This window comes from Lampetra fluviatilis, chromosome 33 (assembly GCF_964198595.1).
Source record: "Lampetra fluviatilis chromosome 33, kcLamFluv1.1, whole genome shotgun sequence".
Lineage (NCBI taxonomy): Eukaryota > Metazoa > Chordata > Hyperoartia > Petromyzontiformes > Petromyzontidae > Lampetra > Lampetra fluviatilis.
Window position 1 is genome coordinate 5,076,526 of NC_136307.1, and position 22,422 is coordinate 5,098,947.

General features: G+C 46.2%; 1 protein-coding gene across 4 annotated transcripts; it reads left to right on the forward strand.

Annotated features, from left to right (window-relative positions):
- Window positions 1-3,089: 3,089 nt before the first annotated feature.
- ATXN3 (ataxin 3) lies at window positions 3,090-22,111 on the forward strand. 4 transcript variants are annotated; one of them, XM_078871870.1, is made up of 12 exons: window positions 3,114-3,255; window positions 7,381-7,545; window positions 8,177-8,221; window positions 9,108-9,193; window positions 9,801-9,867; window positions 10,698-10,785; window positions 11,800-11,950; window positions 13,295-13,453; window positions 13,715-13,926; window positions 14,836-14,938; window positions 15,797-15,924; window positions 18,757-22,110. In XM_078871870.1, exons 1-12 carry the CDS (start codon window positions 3,232-3,234, stop codon window positions 18,894-18,896), a joined length of 1,368 nt encoding a protein of 455 aa, XP_078727996.1. In that variant the 5' UTR covers window positions 3,114-3,231; the 3' UTR covers window positions 18,897-22,110. The 4 variants fall into 4 exon arrangements, with proteins under 4 accessions (XP_078727993.1, XP_078727994.1, XP_078727996.1 ...); XM_078871867.1 differs by lacking the exon at window positions 13,295-13,453 and having other exon boundaries at window positions 3,090-3,221; window positions 18,757-22,111; XM_078871868.1 differs by lacking the exons at window positions 13,295-13,453; window positions 18,757-22,110 and adding an exon at window positions 18,099-18,596 and having other exon boundaries at window positions 3,090-3,221.
- The last annotated feature ends 311 nt before the right edge of the window (window positions 22,112-22,422 follow it).

Genomic DNA, 22,422 nt, shown 5'->3' on the forward strand with positions numbered 1-22,422 from the left:
AGGTAAAACCCACTGAGCTATTCGCTTATTTTTCAGAAGCGACCTGGCCACAAATGATAGCTCAACAAAGTGGCTTATCGTGTGGAAACTTATAGCTGCAAAATAATCTCAATAAAGTACTGTACTGTATTGGTATGTAATTCAAATTGCATTCGCTTGTTGAGTTTAACAACGGAACGAGCGAGACAAACCTGGTAAGAACGGTGAAAAGAGACCCCAAAAAAAAGAATCGATTCTGAATTTGAGTCGTTTGTGAATGCGTGTGGAAACCCTTTAAAGTACATAATTACACATTCTCATTTTACCAACAATCTGCACCACAGTTGTTCTTCACGTTATTTTCAGAGAATGGGTGGGGGAGGAGGGGGCACTTTCACCGAAAAGACATCATCAGTGTGAGGGCCGCCACATTTGAAACCATTGTTGGGTTTTACAGTAGCACGATGATGGGTGGTGTTTTCACAATTTGTGTATTGTCGGGGACCACACTAAAGGCCACTGGGGGCTGCACTAAAGGCCACTGGGGGCCGCACTAAAGGCCACCAGGGGCCAGCCACCAGGGGCCGTACTAAAGGCCACTGTGGGCCACACTAAAGGCCACCCAGGGGCCGGCCACCAGGGGCCGCACTAAAGGCCACCATGGGCCCCACACCACGGGCCGCACTCAAGGCCACCAGGGGCCGCACACCAGGGCCGCACTAAAGGCCACCAGGGGCCAGCCACCAGGGGCCGCACTAAAGGCCACCATGGGCCCCACACCACGGGCTGTACTCAAGGCCACCAGGGGCCGCACACCAGGGGCCACACTAAAGGCCACCAGGGGCCGCACTCAAGGCCATCAGGGGCCGCACTCAAGGCCATCAGGGGCCGCCAGTGGCCCCACCGGCCTTCCAATGAAGAACAACTGGACATGACAATACAATTGGTGTTAAGATATCCATATGGGACTTTTTTTTGCCAGTATCAAAATATATGAAAATAATAGGTGTTACCCTTTCTGGTAATAAAACAGGTGGTGTTAAGATGTTCAAACACCACGTTAGATACCTTATTAGAAGGCATCCAAGTCTGCATTAACCACACGTGCTTGTGGTAAAACACGCAAACACACATGCTCTGATAATATATGCAGTGTCTTTGAGAAAGCCATTGGCCTATTTTATTGCCAAAAAAGGGTAAAACATCCTGTTATTACTTTGATATTGGCATAGACATACATACTTAAACTAGATTAGAAGCTTTCGTGACGGTGTTAGACCAGAGGACACCGTTTTGAGACTTGGCTCAAAAGAAAGCTGTCTTTGGTGTAGACCAATCAGTTTCAAAGACAATGCATATATTGTCAGAGTATGTTTTTTGTTTGCATTCTGACCACAAGTATTGTAGTTAATGCAGACACAATTCTTTGTAAAAGGTTTCAGTTTGGTGTTTTAACATCTTAACACCTGTTTTGTTGGCAGAAATAAAATATTAAAAAATACTGTTTTTTTTTAAAACACGCTTTAATGAAATGTACTGTCCGAGCTGCCCCTGCCCCCTTCCCCCATCGCCCCTCCCCTCCTTCCACATCCCCCGCCCCTCGGCGTGGCTCCCCGAGGCTTGCCGTGACGTAAGGGACCGTGGTGATTTACAGGCAACGTGAGTTGAGCGTGGACAATTAGCCCCGTAAACGTGGACAATTAGAGCCGTAAAAAAGATCGTTTAAAATATATATATTTAATTTTCAATGATAGAATATAGTATTGTCATCAGTATGACATACTTGTACCAAGTTTGCAGTCGATACGACATTGGGAAGACGGTTGAAATTGAGTTACAAGATTTGAGGATACAACAAAAAGAGAGTTAAATAAAATCGTGTAAAATGTTTTAAAATATATATTTTTAATGTTTAATGATATAATATAGTCTTGTCATCAGTATGACATACCTATACCAAGTTTGCAGTCGATACGACATTGGGAAGGCGGTTGAAATTGAGTTACAATATTTTTTGAAGATACGACAACAGACGGAGTTAGTTAAATAAAAAGTGTAGTAAAAAGGGTAAAACCTATTCTCATTTCGATTTAAAGCTTTCGTGACTGCAGGTATTCATCTTCTTGGTTCTTTCGTTAAAGTCACGTAGAAGGAAAGTAATAAAATAATAAAAATAAAACATAAAATAATTCTCACGACGTTTCGGCCACAACGCAAGCAGCCGTCCTCAGGTGAAGAATGAAACACCACCAAGCTTGGAGCGTATATTTAAGCTGGGTTGGAGGGGGGGAGGTGGGAAGAAGAGCGCCTTGACAAAATAATTAGTATATGCTAAATTCCTCTTGATATGCAAATTATTTTGTCAAGGCGCTCTTCTTCCCACCTCCCCCCCTCCAACCCAGCTTAAATATACGCTCCAAGCTTGGTGGTGTTTCATTCTTCACCTGAGGACGGCTGCTTGCGTTGTGGCCGAAACGTCGTGAGAATTATTTTATTATGTTTTATTTTTATTATTTTATTACTTCCCTTCTACGTGACTTTACCGAAAGAACCAAGAAGACCTATTCTCATATTTTGGTACTGGCAAAGGAGGTCCCATGATGAAAACAGGATGTGTTAAGATGTTCAAACGCCAAATAGAAGCGTTTTGCAAGGCATCAAGTCTGCATTAACCACACAAAATACTTGTGGTGGACATGCGAACAATAGACGCATTGTCTTTGAAACTGATTGGTCTACACCAGAGACAGCCTTCTTTATGCAACAGATATATATAAAGGTAAGCAATATATATAAAGGTAAGCAATAGATTTGAAGGTAAGCAATATATATAAAGGTATGCAATAGATTTCAAGATATGCAATAGATTTCAAGGTATGCAATAGATATAAAAGCAATAGATATAAAGGTAAGCAATAGATATAAAGATATGCAATAGATATAAAGGTATAAGATAGATATTACGATATGCAATAGAAATAAACAAAACACTGAACACCTCTAACGCCTAGGTAGGGAGCAGTGTGTTGGGAGGCTGTCCTCACCCAACATGGAGGCTGTCCTCGCGCAACATGGAGGCTGTCCTCATCCAACATGGCCACCGGGGTGTCGATGACGTTGCCGGTGGCGGCGGGGGAAGAGGAAGAAGGCCCCGCGAGTCGGGAGGCGAACTGGCTGCGGTGAAGCCGATGGTGGGAGTCGGAGAAGGAGGAAGAAGAAGAGGAGACGAAGGAGGAGGGGGGGTGAGGCGACATGGACGCGATCTTTCACGAGAAGGTGCGACTGTTGGGTGGGAATTTAAAACAATTTTTGTTTTGGGCCCCCACCACCCACCACCACCATGGTAATTCGCGGGGCCGAACCCCGCCAAAGCGGCCTCCTCACACCCTCCTCCTCACTGCCGCGAAACAGCGAACATTGCGGCGGGAAAGGCAGCCGAGGTAGAAGAGGAGGAGGAGGATGATGAGGAAGGGCGGTGAGGGAGGGAGACCCGGTTCGCTTCCCGGCCTCACCTCACCTCGCCTCGGTTCGTTTCCCTCCCAAGTCTCACGAGAAACTCCTTCCAGAGTGAGAGACTTGGAACCTGCTGTGGGTAGCACCACATTGTTGTCGCCACTGTGTGTGTATTTTGTTATATAAACACGGTGTAGCCTGTGGGCAGGTGATGTTAGCGAACACCTATTGATGGTCGGCACTGTGGGGCACACGAGGGGGTTGGTGGCCACCACCGACCCCGATGGAGATTTCCTCTCCCCAATTCTGCCGGTCATGGACATTAAATCTGACCTATATCGATCTCATTAATAGCGATGTACACATCTCATCGTGCGAGAGATGGGTTTGCGTTAATTGGCTGTGATAATCGTCTTAATTTGGCACGTTTTTTTTTTATATTTCTTGCGAAACTTGTGACGCTTGCGGTCTTTGTATGTTGTGTTGTTTGTGTTTGAGAGATAATGCCCCGTGTGTCGTTTGTTATGTGTCACTCCACCTGTGTTGCGTGCTTATTTTGTGGGTTATTTTGTGGGTTGTGTAAACGTCTGTGTTGTGTTGAGCTACGAAGCCGGTGACACGAATTCGATTCCCGTCCACGACCACCAACAACCCAGTGACGATGATCTGAACCGGTCCTGGGCCTCCTCCTAGGTAGACTCAGCCTCGAATGAGCACATGGTACGATGCGTAAAACGTCGCCACTGGGGGAGACAAAGGCGGCCGGGCGTGGTGGTGGCCACCCACCCCCTCGTGTGCCACAGTGCCGGCCTTCATAGGTGCTCGCCAACAGCACTTGCCCCAACAATTTGTTACAAGTTTATACGTGGGGGGGGGTCTTTGTCTGATGTTTGTGGCGTTTTTGTGTTGTGTGTTTATGGATTTTGTGATGTACTTGTGACGTTTTGTACATTATTGATGTTTGGCGGTTACAAACTGTGTGATGTCTTTGTGTTACATAATGTTTGTGATGTCTGTGTGTAATGTGTGTTGTATGACGTTTGTGTGCTGTTTTATATTGTGTGATGTGAGTGTTATGTAATGTTTGTTTATTGTGCGTGTGATCTTTGTGTATTGTGTTGTCTTTTGTGTGATGGATGGGTGTGGGGAGGGGTTAAATTGTGTCAGCTGGGAGAGAGTTCCTCTTGCTTTGTCGACAATTTCCAGTGTCCTCCCTCAGCTCTTTAAACGGTTGTGTTAAATGATGCTTGCACGTCATAGACTGTAATGAAAATGCGAATTAGTTGCTATGTATAGTAACTTGTTTATTTATTTTGCGAAGCTTCATTAAAGGCAGGCAAGTTCTATGAAGGGAATATGTAACAACACCACATTACATTCCACGAGTGTGCACACACACTTCCATGACTATGTTTGGTAATTTATTCTCGCCCGTGACAATAATGTAATTAGTCAGCAATTTGAAGTACAGTTCGTAATTTTATTTACGTAATGGTGAGGTTTACAGTAAAACGACACGTAAGTTTGTGTTTGTGCTGTATTTTAAGGGTGGTGGCATAAAGTGTGTGTACTTGCACTTCGTTAAAGTTGTCTGGCCAGCGTGGAAGAGTAGACCAAATACCATTCTAGGAGGGGCTCTCTAGAGCTCCCTGGAGTGGATTCCCTTCTGTAAGCAGTGGCACGAGAAAGTAATAGTAGGGCCGCAGCTTTGTATCGTGTTTTAATTATTAAAATGGTATTGAGACCGAAAGAGAAACACACATGCAGGTTAAAAGGGCTTCATTGGGATTTCATATAACAAGTCAGCGGGCTTTGGGCAGGACACGTCTCTAGAAAGGATGAGTTGAGGACTGATGGTCGAGACTAATGACAGAGTGGCAGCCAGAGAAGAAAACACGACCGAGAGGACATCCACTGTGGATCGTGCCGAGGTGCTCCGTAGGATGTAACATTTCCGGACAGTGAGACATGGTAACGTCGTGGGAACTCGTTCATCAAGCAGTGGATTGATCACGGCTGATTAGGTGTTAAAAAAAGAAACCCCACATTGTAATGAAAGCCTGCAGTGTTTAATTCAGGTCACCTTGCATAATAGAGTTATTGGTTCATTAAGTTGTCATGCTGAGTTACCAGTGAAGAAAATTGGTTGATTGTTGTCTGACATCTGGTTCTTGTCATGGGCGCTTCCTCATTGCACTTTGAGCCTGATCCTCCTGTTGAACTGAAACCAGGAAATGAAAAAAACCCCCAATGTTTTCCCCTGACACAATTTATTATATTCCACTAATTTGTTACACACGCACATGTACATCCCTTTGTCAATACTGCTGACCAGTTCACCCAGCATGCATGCAGTCTCATCACATCTCAGAAGCTCAGGTGGGTGGAGACTGGATAGTAATTGTTTGGGTAACGCGTTGTAATTGAACGTTTAAGCTGTGAGGCTGCGTAGCGAGATGTTAACTACCTCGCTTGGTATACAGGAGGTTGTGGGTTCAATCCTGACCCTGACGCCTGTATATTTGGACCTGAATTAAACCTAGTTTTGTATTTTTTTTCCCTCCACATTTAGAAACGTGCATTTAGAGTATTTGGCTGCTATAAATTTCCACGTGATATGCCACTTCGTTGAGCTATCATTTGTGATAGCCAGGTCGCTTCTGAAAAGAGCTATATTGCTCAGTGGGTCTAACCTGGTAAAATAAAACAAAAACTTTAGTTTATAGTTTACTACAGTCCTGAAATTGCTTGTGCACACCCCTGTTGGCAGAATGGTCTCCACTAAAAGAAGCGCTACATTGGTATTTGGCCTATTCTTCCACACACTGCAGACGTCTTGGAAGGAGTGGGAGTACCCACACTTTACCCCACCAGACACCACCTGCCGATCACCATTTGTGGAGTTCTCGATGTTATACTACTTGGTATGAGAAACTTGTCCATTGTTTCAATTGCCACACCTAGAGATTTAACGAGTGACCCCTGGATTGCACATAACTTGAAATATTTGGATTTTTAACTCTAGTATGCTCACCATTACACTGTTAACCATTAACCAGATGAGCCGTCAACTGTTCTGGTAAGGGAGAACTCTGAATATCACATACCTCACGAGGCTGACAATACAGTGGGTGTTGAAATCAAGTTGGATACAGACGAGTAAAAGTGCCTTCCTGATTTTCATTGTTTTTCATTCCAATCGGATTGTCTGTTTGGCAATTCGCATGTCTGGGAAATGCACACGCTTCTGGTCAAGCTGTGACTTGCCCAACTATTAATTAAATCCTTACGCACGAGAAATAGTCTAAAGTGTGAGAGATCAATTATTTTCTTGTTGAAACCCACAAGTGTGTTGGAATAGCTTAGACCAGGTTTGTTGCACTGTTTGTGAGAGCTCGTGGTACTTTTGCATTGCAACTCCCAAATTACCAAAATTGGATTGATGTTTTTTCAAGTATTCCTGGAAAAAAGAGACCCTTGGTCTTCATGGGCTCTTATTTGGTCACAAATAAAAGTTATCCATCCATATTTACGAATAATAATACGTCATTCTCAACCCTTGATAATCCACAGCCGAATGATGCCTCGCCAATTCAGTCAATGTGGGTCGGTGACGAGGGGAGTGATGAGGACAGATTTATATTTCAATTCGCTGCTGGTGTTAGTGACCAGAAATGGAACTCCGATTGCCAGGTTCATAACAGTGCTGAGTTCAGAGCAACCCCCCCCACCGCCATCACATATTATTAGACATGATCAATATACTACTGGATGACAGCCTCCCTATGCTATCGTCATCCCTCATGGTCCCTGTAATATAACAATCCCCTAAGTACTTACATATGAGCTGAATTCAGGAGCTCATGTGCTGCAGGTACTATCGATACATCACTGTACAATGCGTGCCCTGACATCCTGCCACTTTTCCCTCGTATCTGTGGTTTCCAGCAAGAGGGCTCGCTGTGTGCCCAGCACTGCCTCAACTCACTGCTGCAGGGCCCTTACTTCACCGCTGTGGACCTGTCCACGCTTGCCGTGCAGCTGGATGAGGCTGAGCGCCTGCGCATGGCCGAAGGGGGAATCACGTCGCAGGAGTACCAGCGTTTCATGGAGGTAGGGAGTTGCCGGGTGATGCCAGCGTTGCCGCATTCCTAGTGATGTGGTGTTTAATAACCATGAAACAATTTATTCCATGGGTCCGTGATTTTATTTAACAATTTTGAATTTTGTTCTTCTATTTTTACTCTGCTAAGTTACAGCGGCACGCGAATGACATCGCCAAATTGATGCTGTATTAAACGTGTGGAAGCAATGTCACTAAAGTGCCACGGGGGGATGCCTGATTGTGTCCTTAAAGTCGATGTTGTCATTAATGAAGCTTCCAATTTCTGTTAGACAGCCCGGGTCACACAGACTAGTTACGTTTACAAGATAAGAGCTGTGTAATTTGTTTTAGATTGTACCTTTCATTGTTTTGGCATGATGTCCTACATTTCGCGATGCAGTAAAACCGAAAACACATTGGAAGCACAACCGCAAAAATCTACATAGTAATAACATAAGAGATGTTTGTTTTTTGGGTTGCATCCTCGTATAAATTACATTTAAACATGTTTTTATTATGTACTTTTGTTGAACTTCTTTTGCACGTTACATAGCTAACCGTGCTGATCACAATTGAATTGATTGAATTAAATGTTTAATTATTGCCTGTGTAACGTGTTTCCTTTTTTCGATCATGCAGCAACCGTCAGGAAACATGGACGACAGTGGTTTTTTTTCCATACAGGTGAGACTTAAGACAATTAAAGACAAATCCAGTTAATTACAAAAACAGTGGGCGGCAGCGATGGCGCATTGTTTAGCTCATTGCGCAAAATGAACCGAGTGACCAGAGTATAAATCTTGGCCACAGCTACCGTCAGTGGCGAGTGATGTCCAAAACGATTCTGGGTCCCCTCTTGACCAACCTGCACTGAGCAGCATGGTGAAATATGGTCATACAACCTCCATGACTAACACAGCATGGGGAGGCCTTCATCTAGCAGTTGAATGGCAAAATTATTCAAATTATTTCTATGCAGTGGTTATTTATAGCCTTTGACAAAATCACCTGGAATATGCACCCCGATCTCGTAAGAACGCAGACGGTAAGCTGGCTTGACGCTGGATTGTGCTTGGATGGGTGGTCAGCACGCAGGTCTTGTCGACTGCTGTGGGGCTACGTTGTGGAATGAAGAGGGTAGTGCAGCAATATCTATTGTATTGACTATGCTACAATGACTGGTTCCCACCTCCACCAACGTCTGTTCAAATAACCCCCATGGCCTGCATGGTGTGGCAAGGCCCTCAACCAGCAGTGGATTGACAAAGGGGTTGCACATGTACCACAATAGTATACTGGTGCTGTCGTATATTGTTCTTAGAGTACATGTTGGCGTGTGTGACAGTGGTTATATACTCATTGAATGCCCCTTTTGCTCCATTCGCTGAGTCGCTTCAGGTCTCAAGTCGTTGAGTCACGTTAGGGAGACTCCCACTGCTGGATCCTCACCTTGCCTCCTTTCTCACCCACCCACTTGACTCTCCCTGCCTCAGCACTCACCGCCTTCCCGTCCTTGTCGCGATGCCATTTGCCCGTAACGCGCGTGTAATTGCCGCTGTCATCGCTGCAGGTGATTAACAGCGCTCTCGGAGTATGGGGGCTGGAAATGGCGCCCGTGAATGCACGGCACTTCCAGCGGTCGCACATCGAATTGCTGTGAGTCTTCCTGCTCCTGAGCGAATCGCCCGTGCCCATCATGTGCCACCGGATGCAGTCATGGGCAGCTGGTGATGGGTGCTGTGAACAGCAAAGCTGAAAAGTGAACATAAAGAAGATCTGGGAGATGGAGTTAGGAGTAGGATTATGGGCAGTGGGAGGTCTAGTATTTGTGGCTGGTTGGATAATATCAGTTGCTTGTTGGTTACAGCCTGTGGGAGGTGTGGTGCTAGTTGTTGGTTTGATAGCTGTTTAGGGGTAGTGCTATTCTTTGCTTGGCTAATTAGAATTTCTATGTGTAGGAGGGCAAGTACTCATAGTAGGTTAGCTCACTGGTTATGGTTAGGACTAGTTCAAATAGCTGGTTATATAGTTGGTTAGCGTTAACATCAGTGGGAGCAATAGTACTTGTGGTCATTTGCCTATTTCATTGGGGCTAGGGATAGAGACTGTGTGGTTGACGAGTGTGTGCCACTCCAAACTTTTTGCCCCCTCCTCCTGATTGCGATGTATGGCCTTTTAGCACATTTAACACGAACCTTTACAGTGTCTGTTTAGTGTTTATGGTGTTTGCAGCTCTGTCATGTTTTTGTCTTGTGTCTTGCAGGAAGGAAATGGCATTCATCTGCAATTACAAGGAGCACTGGCTCACGGTCCGGAAGCTGGGAAACCAGGTAATGTGCACTTATAACCTGACATTAAAGCATTGGGTGTCATAATGACCTGCCTGCTTGTAACTTTAAAGTCTCTTTTTATCATTAACGAGGCCTCAATCTTGCATCTGTTAGCCCAGGACACACAACCTCGGTACAGTTCTACAGAATGAGCCATTTAATTTTAGGGTTGGGTTCAGGGTATTTGGCTGCTATAAATTTCCACGTGATTAGCCACTTGGTTGAAATATAATTTGTAGCCAGGTCGCTTCTGAAAAAGAGCTATAGAGCTCAGCGGTCTTACCTGGTAAAAAAAAACTAGTTTTTAGTTTATCAAGGCAACCAAATATTTAGAAACGCAGTCACATGAGAGCTATGCAATCATTTACAACAGCACAGCCGCGTGCAGGAGCACAACCGGTTGCATAAATTGTAACCGCACACAGAAGCACAATCAGGTGCAGCAGTGCAACCGCATATAGCCACACATCCACGTATAGCCAATTCCTTTAAGCCATCTGTTCTCAACCCGTGGGGTGTGAAAACCTTTGAGGGGTGCCAAGTATGCGAAATCGATACCATGCAAGAGAAAGTTTGAATTTGCACTGAAAATATCAGGGCTACGTTGCGACGACAAAACACATTTATACACAACGTGTGACATGCCTTAAAACCGAGAGCGGGGATAGGGGGAGTGTGGGAACCCGTGGTCTTGATTGGGGGAATACTACGTCAAACAGGTTGAGAACCTCTGCGTTAAGCGCACACTGTGAGATACGTTGTTACTGCTGTAGCGAGAAGACCAAAGTGTTGACCAATGCTTGGTGCCCCGTGCCCTTCTCTGCCGACAGTGGTTCAACATGAACTCGCTGCTGTCGGGCCCTGAGCTGATCTCCGACACCTACCTATCGCTGTTCTTGGCCCAGCTGCAACAGGAGGGTGAGGGCGTGCATAATGCAGTAAAACTCCCCTTATTTGTATTGATGTGGGGAGTGTTATTGGCCGATCCTATTATTCGTGCTTGTCTGTGAAAGTAATTCCAAATATTCATACGGTTACCAATGGTTAAATGCAGTGAATTTCCTGCTATATTCAGGTGACTCTTTTTATATAAACACTTCCAGGAGACCCCTTTTCGGTGACTTATGTTACCATGAGTATAAACAGAGATAATATAAAGATTCCATGGGCGGAGAACAGGAAGCAGCTGTGCAAGGTGCCCATGTTGCACAGGTCAGAGCGATGAGTTTGGTGCTGTTGAGGTCCTGGGTTTGGATCCAGGAACCCGCCTATCATTAAACTGAGTTCTCAAGTGTAGCAAGTCTATGGTCTCATTCCGGTCACCAATGATTGCACGAAAAAAGGATCATGTTAAAATAGGTTCTCACTTAATCCAGCTAAATTCCAGTTGCTTTGTCATGTGACAAACATTACTCGCTACAGCAGGGCAGGTGGGAATGTACTTCCCCCTACTCTGGACCAGAGGAGTTGTGGAAGGATCTCAGAGGTAGCTCTGATAGCTGCTCATGTGAGCTGTTCTCTAGCACGTAGGGTTGCACTGCTGTGCGAGAGATTCAGTTCGATAGTTCATCTCGTGACACGATTCCGACAGCACGGTGGTGACATAACTGAAAAAAAGTACAAGAAAATTGTTCGTGGCTTGCAAGTTTCACAGAATCTGAACACATGGGCCACCTATTTAGGCCTCTTAGCAGCAGTAATGTCATGATTTATGGTTCTGAACTGTGCATCTACAGACTGGCTTAATTTAGAGCACCACGTCATGCACAAAGGGTTGCACTTCTCTGCTATGAGATTGAAATGGATACTTTCGTCTCATGACGTGACACCAGTAGCGCGATCGAGATAAAATTGTGGGAAAGCATAATTCAAGTGACTACATGCACAAACGACTGCTTCGTCTGCGTTACGCGCGTGCGTGTACGAGCGCAGGCTATGCGATATTCGCGGTGCGCGGATCCTTCCCGGAGTGCGAGGCGGACCAACTGCTGCGGCTCATGCCGGCCGTGCAGAACGAGCGGCCCCGGCTGCTGAGCGAGCTGGCGGCGTCTGGGAGCGGCAGGAGGGCGGCGGAGTCGCACAGGCAAATTCACAGCGGCAAAGCGAAATGAGATCACACACAGCAAAAGCTAAATGTGACTGCATTCGGTCAGCCACACAAACTGCGCGTAGAAATGTAGTCGCGTATGGCGGTCACAACCGGGTGCAGAAATGCAACCGTATGCAGAATTGCAACGGGTATGCAACAACGCAATAGTGTTGCTGCAACACACTGTTAACATCTCGCCACCGGGGCACCACGGTGATGAGATGTTGGCTACCTCACCTCGTATACATCAGGTCCTGGGTCGATCCCGACCCTGACGCCTGGATATTTAGAGTTTGCATGTTCTCTCTGTGGTCGCGTGGATTTTTCTACGGGTCCTCCGGTTTTTCCCTCCACATTTAGAAACATGCATTTAGATTATTTGGCTGATATAAATTTCCACAACATAAGCCACTTCGTTGAACTATCATTTATCGCCAGGTCGATTCTGAAAAAGTGCTATAGAGCAGTGGACCTTACTTACCTGGTAAAAAAAAAAGTTTTTACTTTATCAAGGCAACCAAATATTTAGCAACTCAGTCACATGAGAGCTATGCAATCATTTACAACAGCACAGCCGCATGCAGCAGCACAACCGGTTGCATAAATTGAAACTGCACGCAGAAGCACAATCAGGTGCAGCAGCACAACTGCATATAGCCACACATTCACGTAGAGCAAATGCGTCAGCACAAAGATATGCAGCTGCATAGGCAACGCAACCACATTCCACAGTCCAATGCGTGCAGCAATGACACTGGATGCAGGAAAGCAAGCAGGTTTACAGGTATTGGGAAGGCAGAGTGAATTGCTGAACGAACATTTATTGGGGGGGGTGGAAAGTTCTCCCCATAATATGTTGTGTTCGGTATATTAATTTCGTCATGATAAATAATTATTAACTGTTACAAAATTTATCTCTTTCAATCGGTATAACTGCCCAAAGCCGTGATAGAGAAATCTAGTGGGGTGGCTGACAAGAAATAAGAACATTGGATGTGTCTTAATTGTGCTAATGTAAGTGGATTTTAATTTATCGCTTAATAAGTGGTGCTGGTGGCAAAAAGCGGGCTGGTGGGGTGGGGAACCTGTCCTGCATATTATAAATTCTCACCGTCGTTGGGCCAAGCGGTGAGTCATGGTTATTGTCAATCCCACGCACGCATCGGCATTTAATGAGCGCAGCTGCAAAGGAATGGAAACACTTCTCCTGCCGTTCGCTCGTTAATAACGGCACGATCAATATCGAGAGCCGTTTGATTCCAGTGCCAGAGTTGGGAGGGCAACCCCATGGGTGGAGTTTGAACGTTTTCTTCCGCATTAAATTATCCCGGCTGCCAGGTGGGGCTTTGGCCCGGCGGGAAGAGGAGCTGGTCTGAGCATCACACCACACATAATGCGACTGCTCGGAACCCTGGGGTTGGTGGATCGCCCAAGGAGGGGCGAAGCGTCTCGGCAAGGAGACACAAAAAGCACGAAAATGCAAAAACAGGAAATAAAGTGAGCTCGTATTGTTTATCTTTGTGCCTCCAGGAAAAGGGTGTCTTCATTCTATCTTGCCTGTCCTTTTACACAATCCTCTCCGGTGTCTGCTTCCCAGGGACCAGCTGTCTGGGGAGAGCTCTCAACAGCGCCTCCTGTCGTGCCTTTACCGAGCTCCTAAGCAGCGACGCCCTCACTTTTATCCCCACGCATGTGGACCCGCGTTTCCCCGAATGACTCCGCGTGTCATTTCCGTCGTGTGTCGTGGGGGGAGTGCAGCGATCTGGAGCAGGCGATGGCCGACAGCCAGGCGCACCCGGGCGGGCCGTCGGGGGCGGTCGAGTCGGAGAGCACGGAGGAGCGCGAGAATCTGCGCCGGGCGCTGGAGATGAGCCAGCAGCAGATGGACGAGGAGGACGAGCAGGCGGACCTGCGCCGCGCCATCCAGCTCAGCATGCAGGGCGCCTCGCGCCACCACGCGCTGCTGCCAGGCACGTCCCCGGGAAGAAGCGCGAAGGCGCCGTAATAATTCACCACCGGGCGTATATTTTTTCTTCCGTCTGCGATTTATCGAAGTGTCACATTTGTGGTTGCATGTCAATTCAAGAATTGATAATTTGTTATCAATTTTGTACCGTCTTGTTTCGTGTCAGCTGTTTTGTATGTTATGGATTGTTCTGTGTCGTTTGTTCCATTTGCCTAAATCTTTCTTTGTCATATCATTTGTATCGATCATAGATAATTGCTTTTAGCAAACGGGATACTAATCAATCGATGGATCGTTATTTGCATGCTGCGAACTATTAATACGGGTAAGCAGAAGCCATTTATCCAACGTCAAGACTCGTCCTAATCTATTGGGATGTTTAGCCAGTTATTATGTTTACTGTATTTTGTTTCGTGTGGGAGGAAACCAGAGGATTCAGAGGAAGCTCGCCACACATACGAGGTGATAACTCTTAAAAGCTCTCCACAGATGGGTTCACAACCAACTTGCTGTCCCGCCATCTTGTGTGTTTTGGAGATTTTACAAAGCTTGCATCCTTAAAACCCGATTACAGGCGTGTGCCACCACCCCCAGATAACGAGTCGTTAGTGGGCACACGCGGTACGGTTTATTAAAAATGCAATGATTTGCCTCCCTTCTAGGTCATGATTTATTGTGGTGAGATGAGCACCCCTGGTGGCTGCTGAGGTCACGCAAACCAAGTACTTAAGAGTTTAACAGGTCCCTAGCCCGTGATTTAACCAGAAGTGCCCTGTTGTCCCTGCTCATTGTGTAATGGAGGCTTGTGAACGACTGCGAAGGCCCATGTCCAGCTGAGAAGGAGACCGTTGCTGGATTGAAACGGTGTGAAATGGTGCTGGATTGTAATGGTGTGCTTCGTGATCATCCTCAGACCCCAGGGCAGAGGGGGTCCCGCCAAGGCCAGCCCCGTTAGCCGAGCCAGAGGCCCTTGATGCTGAGGAGCTGCGTAGGAAGCGCCAGATGTTCTTCGAAAAGTACGAGTCACTGTGCACGCTTTGGCCTTCACCACTGACCTACTTCCTACCACTGTCGTCTAAAACAAAAATAATATGAAAATTTGTGCATATGCATGGGTTCTGTACACTTCCCAACATGCGTTTTTGTCTTTGGAAGTTCTTCTTTAGAAATAATGATGTTACGTTTTAAGCCACTCAACGATGTGATGACTCGTCATCTCTCAATTTGGCCGGTTTTCTTTAGGGTAATTCCTTAATAGGAACACAACTATATCTTAAAGTTTTGTTCACATTAGATCATCTTAATGAGAGTTATTGTGTCCGCCTGTTTTAGATGCAGACAGAGCAAGTTAATGCATTAATCCAACTTTAGTCAGACAGCAACCAGTGTTGCATCCTGCGCTGTACCACTGGTTGTCAGCCATTGATAGCCTGTTAAGCGAGCAGCATTGTTCTGTTTAGTTTTTTTACTATCAATTTATTTCCGGTTACGTTCCAGTTGTGCTATTGGCATCACATCATTATACGAAATGGAACTGAAATATTTACCTCGGAGCCAGAATAAGGCAAAAAACATGAAAAAAACAAGTGTGACGCAACGGGTCTGTTTGTGCGGCCCTTGGCGACGGGTCTGAGACCATCAACGACGTTTTTTGTGTAGATGGTATTGTTGAGGCAGCACGCATTCTGGAAGCATTACCTGATAAGCGCCGTTTAGTTAAACCAGCAGGGGGGGGTGGTGGCAAGGGACTGAACCTTTTTCATTCGGTGATTTTACACGAGCGTATTGTAAACGCTCCAGCGTGCGACTGGACTGTTTCATTCGTTGGATTCCCACTTCCCCCCCCCGCGTCCTCTTGTGCTGCACTCTATCAGGCAGCAGCAACAGCAGCAAAAGGAGGAATCGGAGGGATCGATGACTCCGGATCTGTGTGCCGAGGGCAGCCTTGCCTCTTCGTCATCACCCGAAGAGGAGCCTCGTGCTCCGCAGCACGGCAAGCCAGGTACGGGTGATGCCAGCATGGCCACCTGATACCCCCTGCCCACCTGCTCATCTGCCTGCCCATCTGTCTACTCACCCGTCTACCCGTCCGACCGCTTGCCCCTCCGCGTGCTCATGTGCAGCATCGCTCCCCGCGCCTCCCTCTCCGCTGTCCCGTTTCGATCGTTTCATCTCGAGTGTCTGCTTTGCAGGAGCGTGCGCACAAACAACTGGAAAACTATCGTAGGACTTGTGTGTAGGCGGCTGTTCTCTTCGGCGTGAGTAGAAACCCCCATGCCACATCTCCCTTGCATTTGTGGTGTTGCGCTTTCTGCTGCACGAAGAAGCCGGCTTCATTTCTGGCTACTCACTCGCTCGTTGGCGTGTTTATTTGTTTGTTGTTTATTTTTCATTAGAAAAATTCTGTTTTGCATTAGAAGCTTAAACAGAACGCCCTGTAATGGTTTGTCGAATATTCTGTTAAAGTTAATTTTGACGCTTCCAATAATACAGCGAATTGTGTGTATTGAGAGTTGACTAGGAGCTTTTCATGTATTGTCTTTGTTTGGACGTGGAAATCACAGAGGTTGAATCTTGAATTGTGATCAGAAATTATGCACTTCACCAGATAATAGGTTACTGGTGGATCGTTCTATATTTTTGTACGTACATAATTCAGGCTCTGTATGCCTTTCCACCATCAATGATAACAACTGTGTCCAATACCTCCTGAATACAGAGACATCTCTGCATGCATTATTATTGAGTCACAACAGGGCATCACCTTGAATACAGCTAGGCATGGAATGATCAAGATGGGAAACAATGTAAATTCTGGAATAATCTTTTTTTGACACGCTTTGATTTGTTTTGTTCCATTAGCCTTAAGGATAACGTTTGCTTTTAATTTGCATAAAATTCGCACACATCCTAAATAATTTATTCTTATGCGGACACCGTGCTGCATGTATCACGAGCACAGGAGTCGGTTTTAATCGATGCATTCTTACGTATATATCTATACAGCGTACGTTTAAATAAAATGAATACAGTTGAAATATTTTTTTCCTACAAAAGAAAAAGGGCGCTGGCTCAGAGGGGAGGTCTGTGAATGGGGGTCTCTCTTGCCGCAATCGACATAAAAGCGTGCGGAGCTCCAGCCTTGAATCGGGCGCAGGTGGAAGGCCGGAAGCACAGACAGCGGGAGGTGTTTAATGGGATCGGAGGTGCAATTCGTTGGTAACTACGGTCACGGTGCAGCTCGGTGTGTATTGAAATCCATACAATCTGTCAGCTCGTTTGCAGACCTTTGTACATGCACGAACGTGAGATATCCATTTGATGCCATTGATCTGATGTGTTTGTATTATGCGTGTAATCTAACCGGTGACTTTCTCTCCCTGTAAATATGCTTTCTAACAAAAATAATATATAAATGCACCTGCTGATGCGTGTATGTGTGCGTGTGTCATATCTGCATTGCATATACATGATGTGATTAACACAGAGGACATGAATGTGGGGCACTTATTAGGGCCACCCTGATGAAAGCCTTTTTTTGTGAAATGTATAATTTTTCTTTCTCTGCACGATGAACATTGTACCCTCACTAAAAATAGCACACTGCCAAGTGCGCACAACCACGGCACTGTGTACGCAGGAATAATCACAATTTAAATATTAATGAGTATTGGCCATTTTAATTCTAATTGATTTCCAAGGCCACTTACTTAAAATGTAAATTTTTAGTTTGGTGATCCGTGGTAAAAATGTTTCCCCCGTAACTATCGCGACCACGTTACTGTAATGTCCGCCTCTGAGTGTCACTAATTATCGTTTGCTATTTATACAATTTTTGTACAGCCTGGCAGTACCCACAAGCAATGACTGTTAGGTTTATTCTCTAGATGCCCACCAGGTTGGGGAACGACATTTTTTTTTGGAAGGTTGCCCCGTCACTGATAGGCCTCTTATCTCTACAAAAGAGTGTGTGACTCTTCTTTGCTCAGTTTATTTTTTTATTTGGCTGAGCAGAGGCTGCCGGTGTGTTAATCATCTCTTGTGTTTATTTACTTCCCTGTCTGTTATGTTTAATAGGGCTTGTCCCCTATGGTAGGCCCTAGGGTCTGGCAGATCACTGTGGTTTGTGCCAACTGTTTGGGAACTAAACGCCACATGTCCTCTTGTCCTGCGTAGTGGGGCCTTGCCATCGGTCACATGACAGGCCTGGTAGGAGCGTCACGCATGCAAGGCGGCCCGTTCCTCGGTCAGGGGTCCACCCCCAATGCCTGTGGTGGTCTTGTCTGGCATGAGCCCCCGATGTTGTCGGTGGTCCAGTTGGGTGGCACAGCTGCAGTATGGCCCTTCGGTCACTGTGAGTTGAAAGCAGCTTCTCGGGCAGGCTGGACCGGTGGGAGTCAGAGGAGGCGATGGCCGAAGTTGCTCCTGTACCCTCAGGCCTGTGGCCCAGGAGAAATCTGGCAGCGACGTCCTGACAGTCTAGAGCCCTGGCTATTGTCTGAGGAGACCTGCTGATACTGACCCCTGAGCCCAGGAGTGAGGCAGTGGTCTGGGGAGCCTGGTCGGTGGTACCTAACAGTTCTTTCTTGTGGTTGCTGCAAAAATCCATCTTTACAGAAGTACTAAATATTGTATTATTGTGTGTGTGTGTATATTAAAAAAAATCATATTGTACGTTGCTGGCGTTTGTCGTTTTCACCCAGAGTTGTGTCCATCTTTGCAAATTGGCCCCGGGTCAAAAGAGCGCACGTGTGTGTGCCCAATGTGACCTGCCCCCATCATCCCCCCCCACCGCTGCTGTCGAGTGTTGGCACGTTTTGCCATCTCTCCGCAGTGGACCAGATGACAGAGGAGGAGATGCTGGCGGTGGCTCTCCGGCTGTCGCTAGAGGCACGCACGAGCAACGGTGGCGATGACAGCAATGGGGGCGGCGGTGGTGGTGGCGGCGGCGGCAGTGTTCCCCCTGTGCACTGACCTATGACAGTGCCGCTTGGCCAGGTGCAGACCAACCCCTGCACTGCCCACACCGGTATTCACTTGCCAAACGGCGCCTACCCCCCACCCCTACCCCCCGACATTTTCCCGTGTTCTGTCCTCTCTGCGTGGGGATTGGGATCACCCCCTGTTGGGCAGTGTTGCGATTCAATGCAAAGTCTGGTCACGTAAGCGACGACGATGTCTTGTGAGTGTTACATGGGAACCCTGTGTTGCTATTTTTGATGGAACAAGAATAATCGGACTGGAGAAACATCCAGAGGTGTTTATACGAGTAAGTGTCCATTACTCGCCTGCACATAACAAAAAAATACATAATGTGTAAACTGTACCGAGTGTTTATAACGAATGTCATCTCGTTTTTGGATGTTAATGTTATCCAAGAGGGGTTTCTTTGACCAGCTGTGAATATCGGCAGTGGTGAGCAGATTACCTGCGAATGCCAAGCTGTCTTATTTTATTTTCCTCTTTTGTAACTTATATAGTTGGGTGCGGGGTGAGGGTGCTCAGCAGTTATGCTGTGTTAAGAGTGAGCGGGCAAGTGCAATTTAGCGAAGCAGCGCCATCATTACAGGTTACTTCTCTCTAGTCCAGTGTTTGCCAGCCTACTACCGCTAAATGTTCCCACATACACCACGGCCCCTCAGTATGGTCGATGTTCTAAGATGTAATATGAATAGCACATTATTTTCCATAGTCCTTGCTGTGCTTACATCGGGCAGTTCTGTATGCCTTTTTTATTTCCATTCTTTGGACTCTTTGCACTCTTTGCAAAGATTTTATTCCATTACTTTGTCACCAAGTTAGAAACTTGCTTTAATTTGCCTCTTGCGAAGGTGTTTTGACTGCTGGTTGTTGCACGAGGGAGCTCCGAGTCTCGTTGCTGGCTTAATTTGCCATTAAAACAAAAAACACTTAACTACGGCTTAATATTGATACTGCACCTCCCACGCAGTAAATCTTTGAGGTGGCCTGTAGCAGTCTAGCAAATGGGGGGGTACCCCCTTGACATCTATCCCTGTGCGGCACCATGTGAATGCAGCCTGTAATTGGCCTGCCAGTAGAGGGCAATGTGTCTTTTTCACAAGAAAGTAATTTGCAAATAGTTTCGTAAATTTTTTTTTTAAATTGCACACATGGCCTACTGCATTTTTTAATCACGAAGTAGAGCTCTACACTTCCACTGTTAAGCTGAAGGTGCATAATTAATGGTTAATATAGCCAGAATATTAAACAGGGCGGCTCTTTGGGCTCAATCCGCGAACGTCTGCAACAAGGGGAAAACGCGCTGTCGCTGGGCCGTTGTGTTTCGTATAATTTTTTGCACCAACCTAAATTTGGAATCTAAAGCCTAAAATAAGTTCCAAGAACAGATTATATTTCTAACTTATTTATGTGTAACACGCCTTCCACAATAAGTGTTTTTAAGTGCGAGCATCGTTTGAGAGCACGGGGAATGTTTCGTCAAACTGCAGTCACTTCTGAACCCAGCAAATGTGTAATTGTCAAAAACTACATGCAAAATAGTGTGACAAAGACCAAAATAAATAACCAAGGTAATGGGAGGTGCTATCAACATAATAAAATATACGAAAATCCTTTCACATTTACCAATATAAATCCAAAATAGAAGAGAATAAAATTTACTTTTGGCATAATGCCATTTTATACATAAAAGTCTGTCTCAAGAGTATTATAGAGGGTCCTCGTGGAATGTTTGGCCAATTCTGTTCATGTTTGGCATGCGGGAGGAAATCAAGAGTACCCAGAGAACACCTACCCTGTACAGAGGTAACACTCAAAGCTCTGTACAGATAGACGTATTAATCTATTGCTGTACTGCCATCTGGCCATCTCGCAGGTCAAGCCTACAACACCTGGTATTCTCAAGCAGTCTCCCAATTATTAACCGTTCTCATTCCAGCTTAGCTTGTGATATGACAGGATCAGCTTGTGAGATTCGATGAGATTTGATTGGAGGCATTTACAGGAGGAGCCTGTTGCCCTTCGACGATCCCCATTGTTGGTGCTGCCCACATCAGGGCGTTTGAGATGCTACTCATGTCCTGAGGGGAAAGCCTGGCTGGGGAAGGGCGGCAAGGCAAGTTGATAGTTGGTGTGTTGTGAGGGTCTCGTGTCCCCGTGCGACCTCGCCAAGCGAGACCCGGTGTTTTCTTTCCCAAGGATAATCTGTTCCATTCCATTATCTCTCTCTCCACTCAGTTGTGTTCGTCGCCTTTCCAGCTCTTGGACCAAACTTCCATATTTTGTTTCCAAATTTTTTTTTTGCTAATTGCTGCGCACCTATCAGGGGTGTTTAGCCGTAATTTTCCCCACTCCACATTCCAGGGAGTGTTGGTGCCGCTTTGAATGTCGGCAAGGTCTGCGCGAGTCTCTGCCGCAGATGAATGTGAAGCGTGTGCGGTTTCCTCGAGTGTAGAGAATACTCCGTTGTGTGTGACCCAGCGAAGTAATGGAGGCAACCGGCAGCGCTGAGAGACGGCAACTATTTTACACTGTAAGGTCCGACCACGCGGACTGCGTAATCGGCTCACCTGAACAGGTTGTGCGTGGACTGCGTTATCGGCTCACCTGAGCAGGTCGTGAAACCGATGCGCACGCTGCTACTGGAAATCGCTGTTGACCCACGCAAACCGTCCAGCCAGCTGTGGTTCTGTCAGCAGTTTTATTTATCGGTTATTTTCTGGGTCTTGCCTGAACCATTGCGTCCGCATGGCTGGAAGGGCCTCCTTCGGTGTTAGAATTATTGAGGGACCTTTCCGTTTGTAATAATTTTTGTTTTATTCCGTTTGATTTTGACGTCTTGTCGTACAAATGGGCTCAGTGCTTTAAATCGGTGTGGTGTTTTTACTTTACAATTCGGCTCAGCTGTGCTGTGCATGATTGTGTTGAAATGTCTCAGCAATAAATAAAATACTCAAAACCCTGGCCTGGTTGATACAACCGAAAGTGAGCACTTGGCGCAGTGGGTGTGTGTGAAAGTCAGAATTGGGGAGACAAAGGTGGCCAGAATTGTGCGGAGTGCTGCTGCCCACATCTTCCCATCTTGTGCTGCACCGCTGGCATTAAAAGGTGCTCGCAAATCGCATTTTCTCTGACTGCCTAGAAGGCTAAACAGTAGGTGTGTAATGAGTCAAGGATTAAAATCCATTCCAATGGTCATGACAATCCATAGAGTGTCATATCAGTTATGTTGATGGTTTACGAAAGTTATTTGCAAAAGTTACCATTGAGCTCATGGAATTAAACAGACCAAACTAGACAACAAATGAGAAGAATGACACCACAAAGAATGGATTCTTCCACCGGATTGTGGCAATTGATGTAATGGCGGTTTCAGGTATTGGGCGTGAATCCTCAGAAGCCTGTACAGGAATCTCTGCGACCAGCCGAGAATGTTTTGCGTGTGCGTGTACAGACGTCTGCACGTGTGTCGGTGATGGTACAGTATCTCGGGTGGTGCGGTTTTGTCAGGGACCCTCAT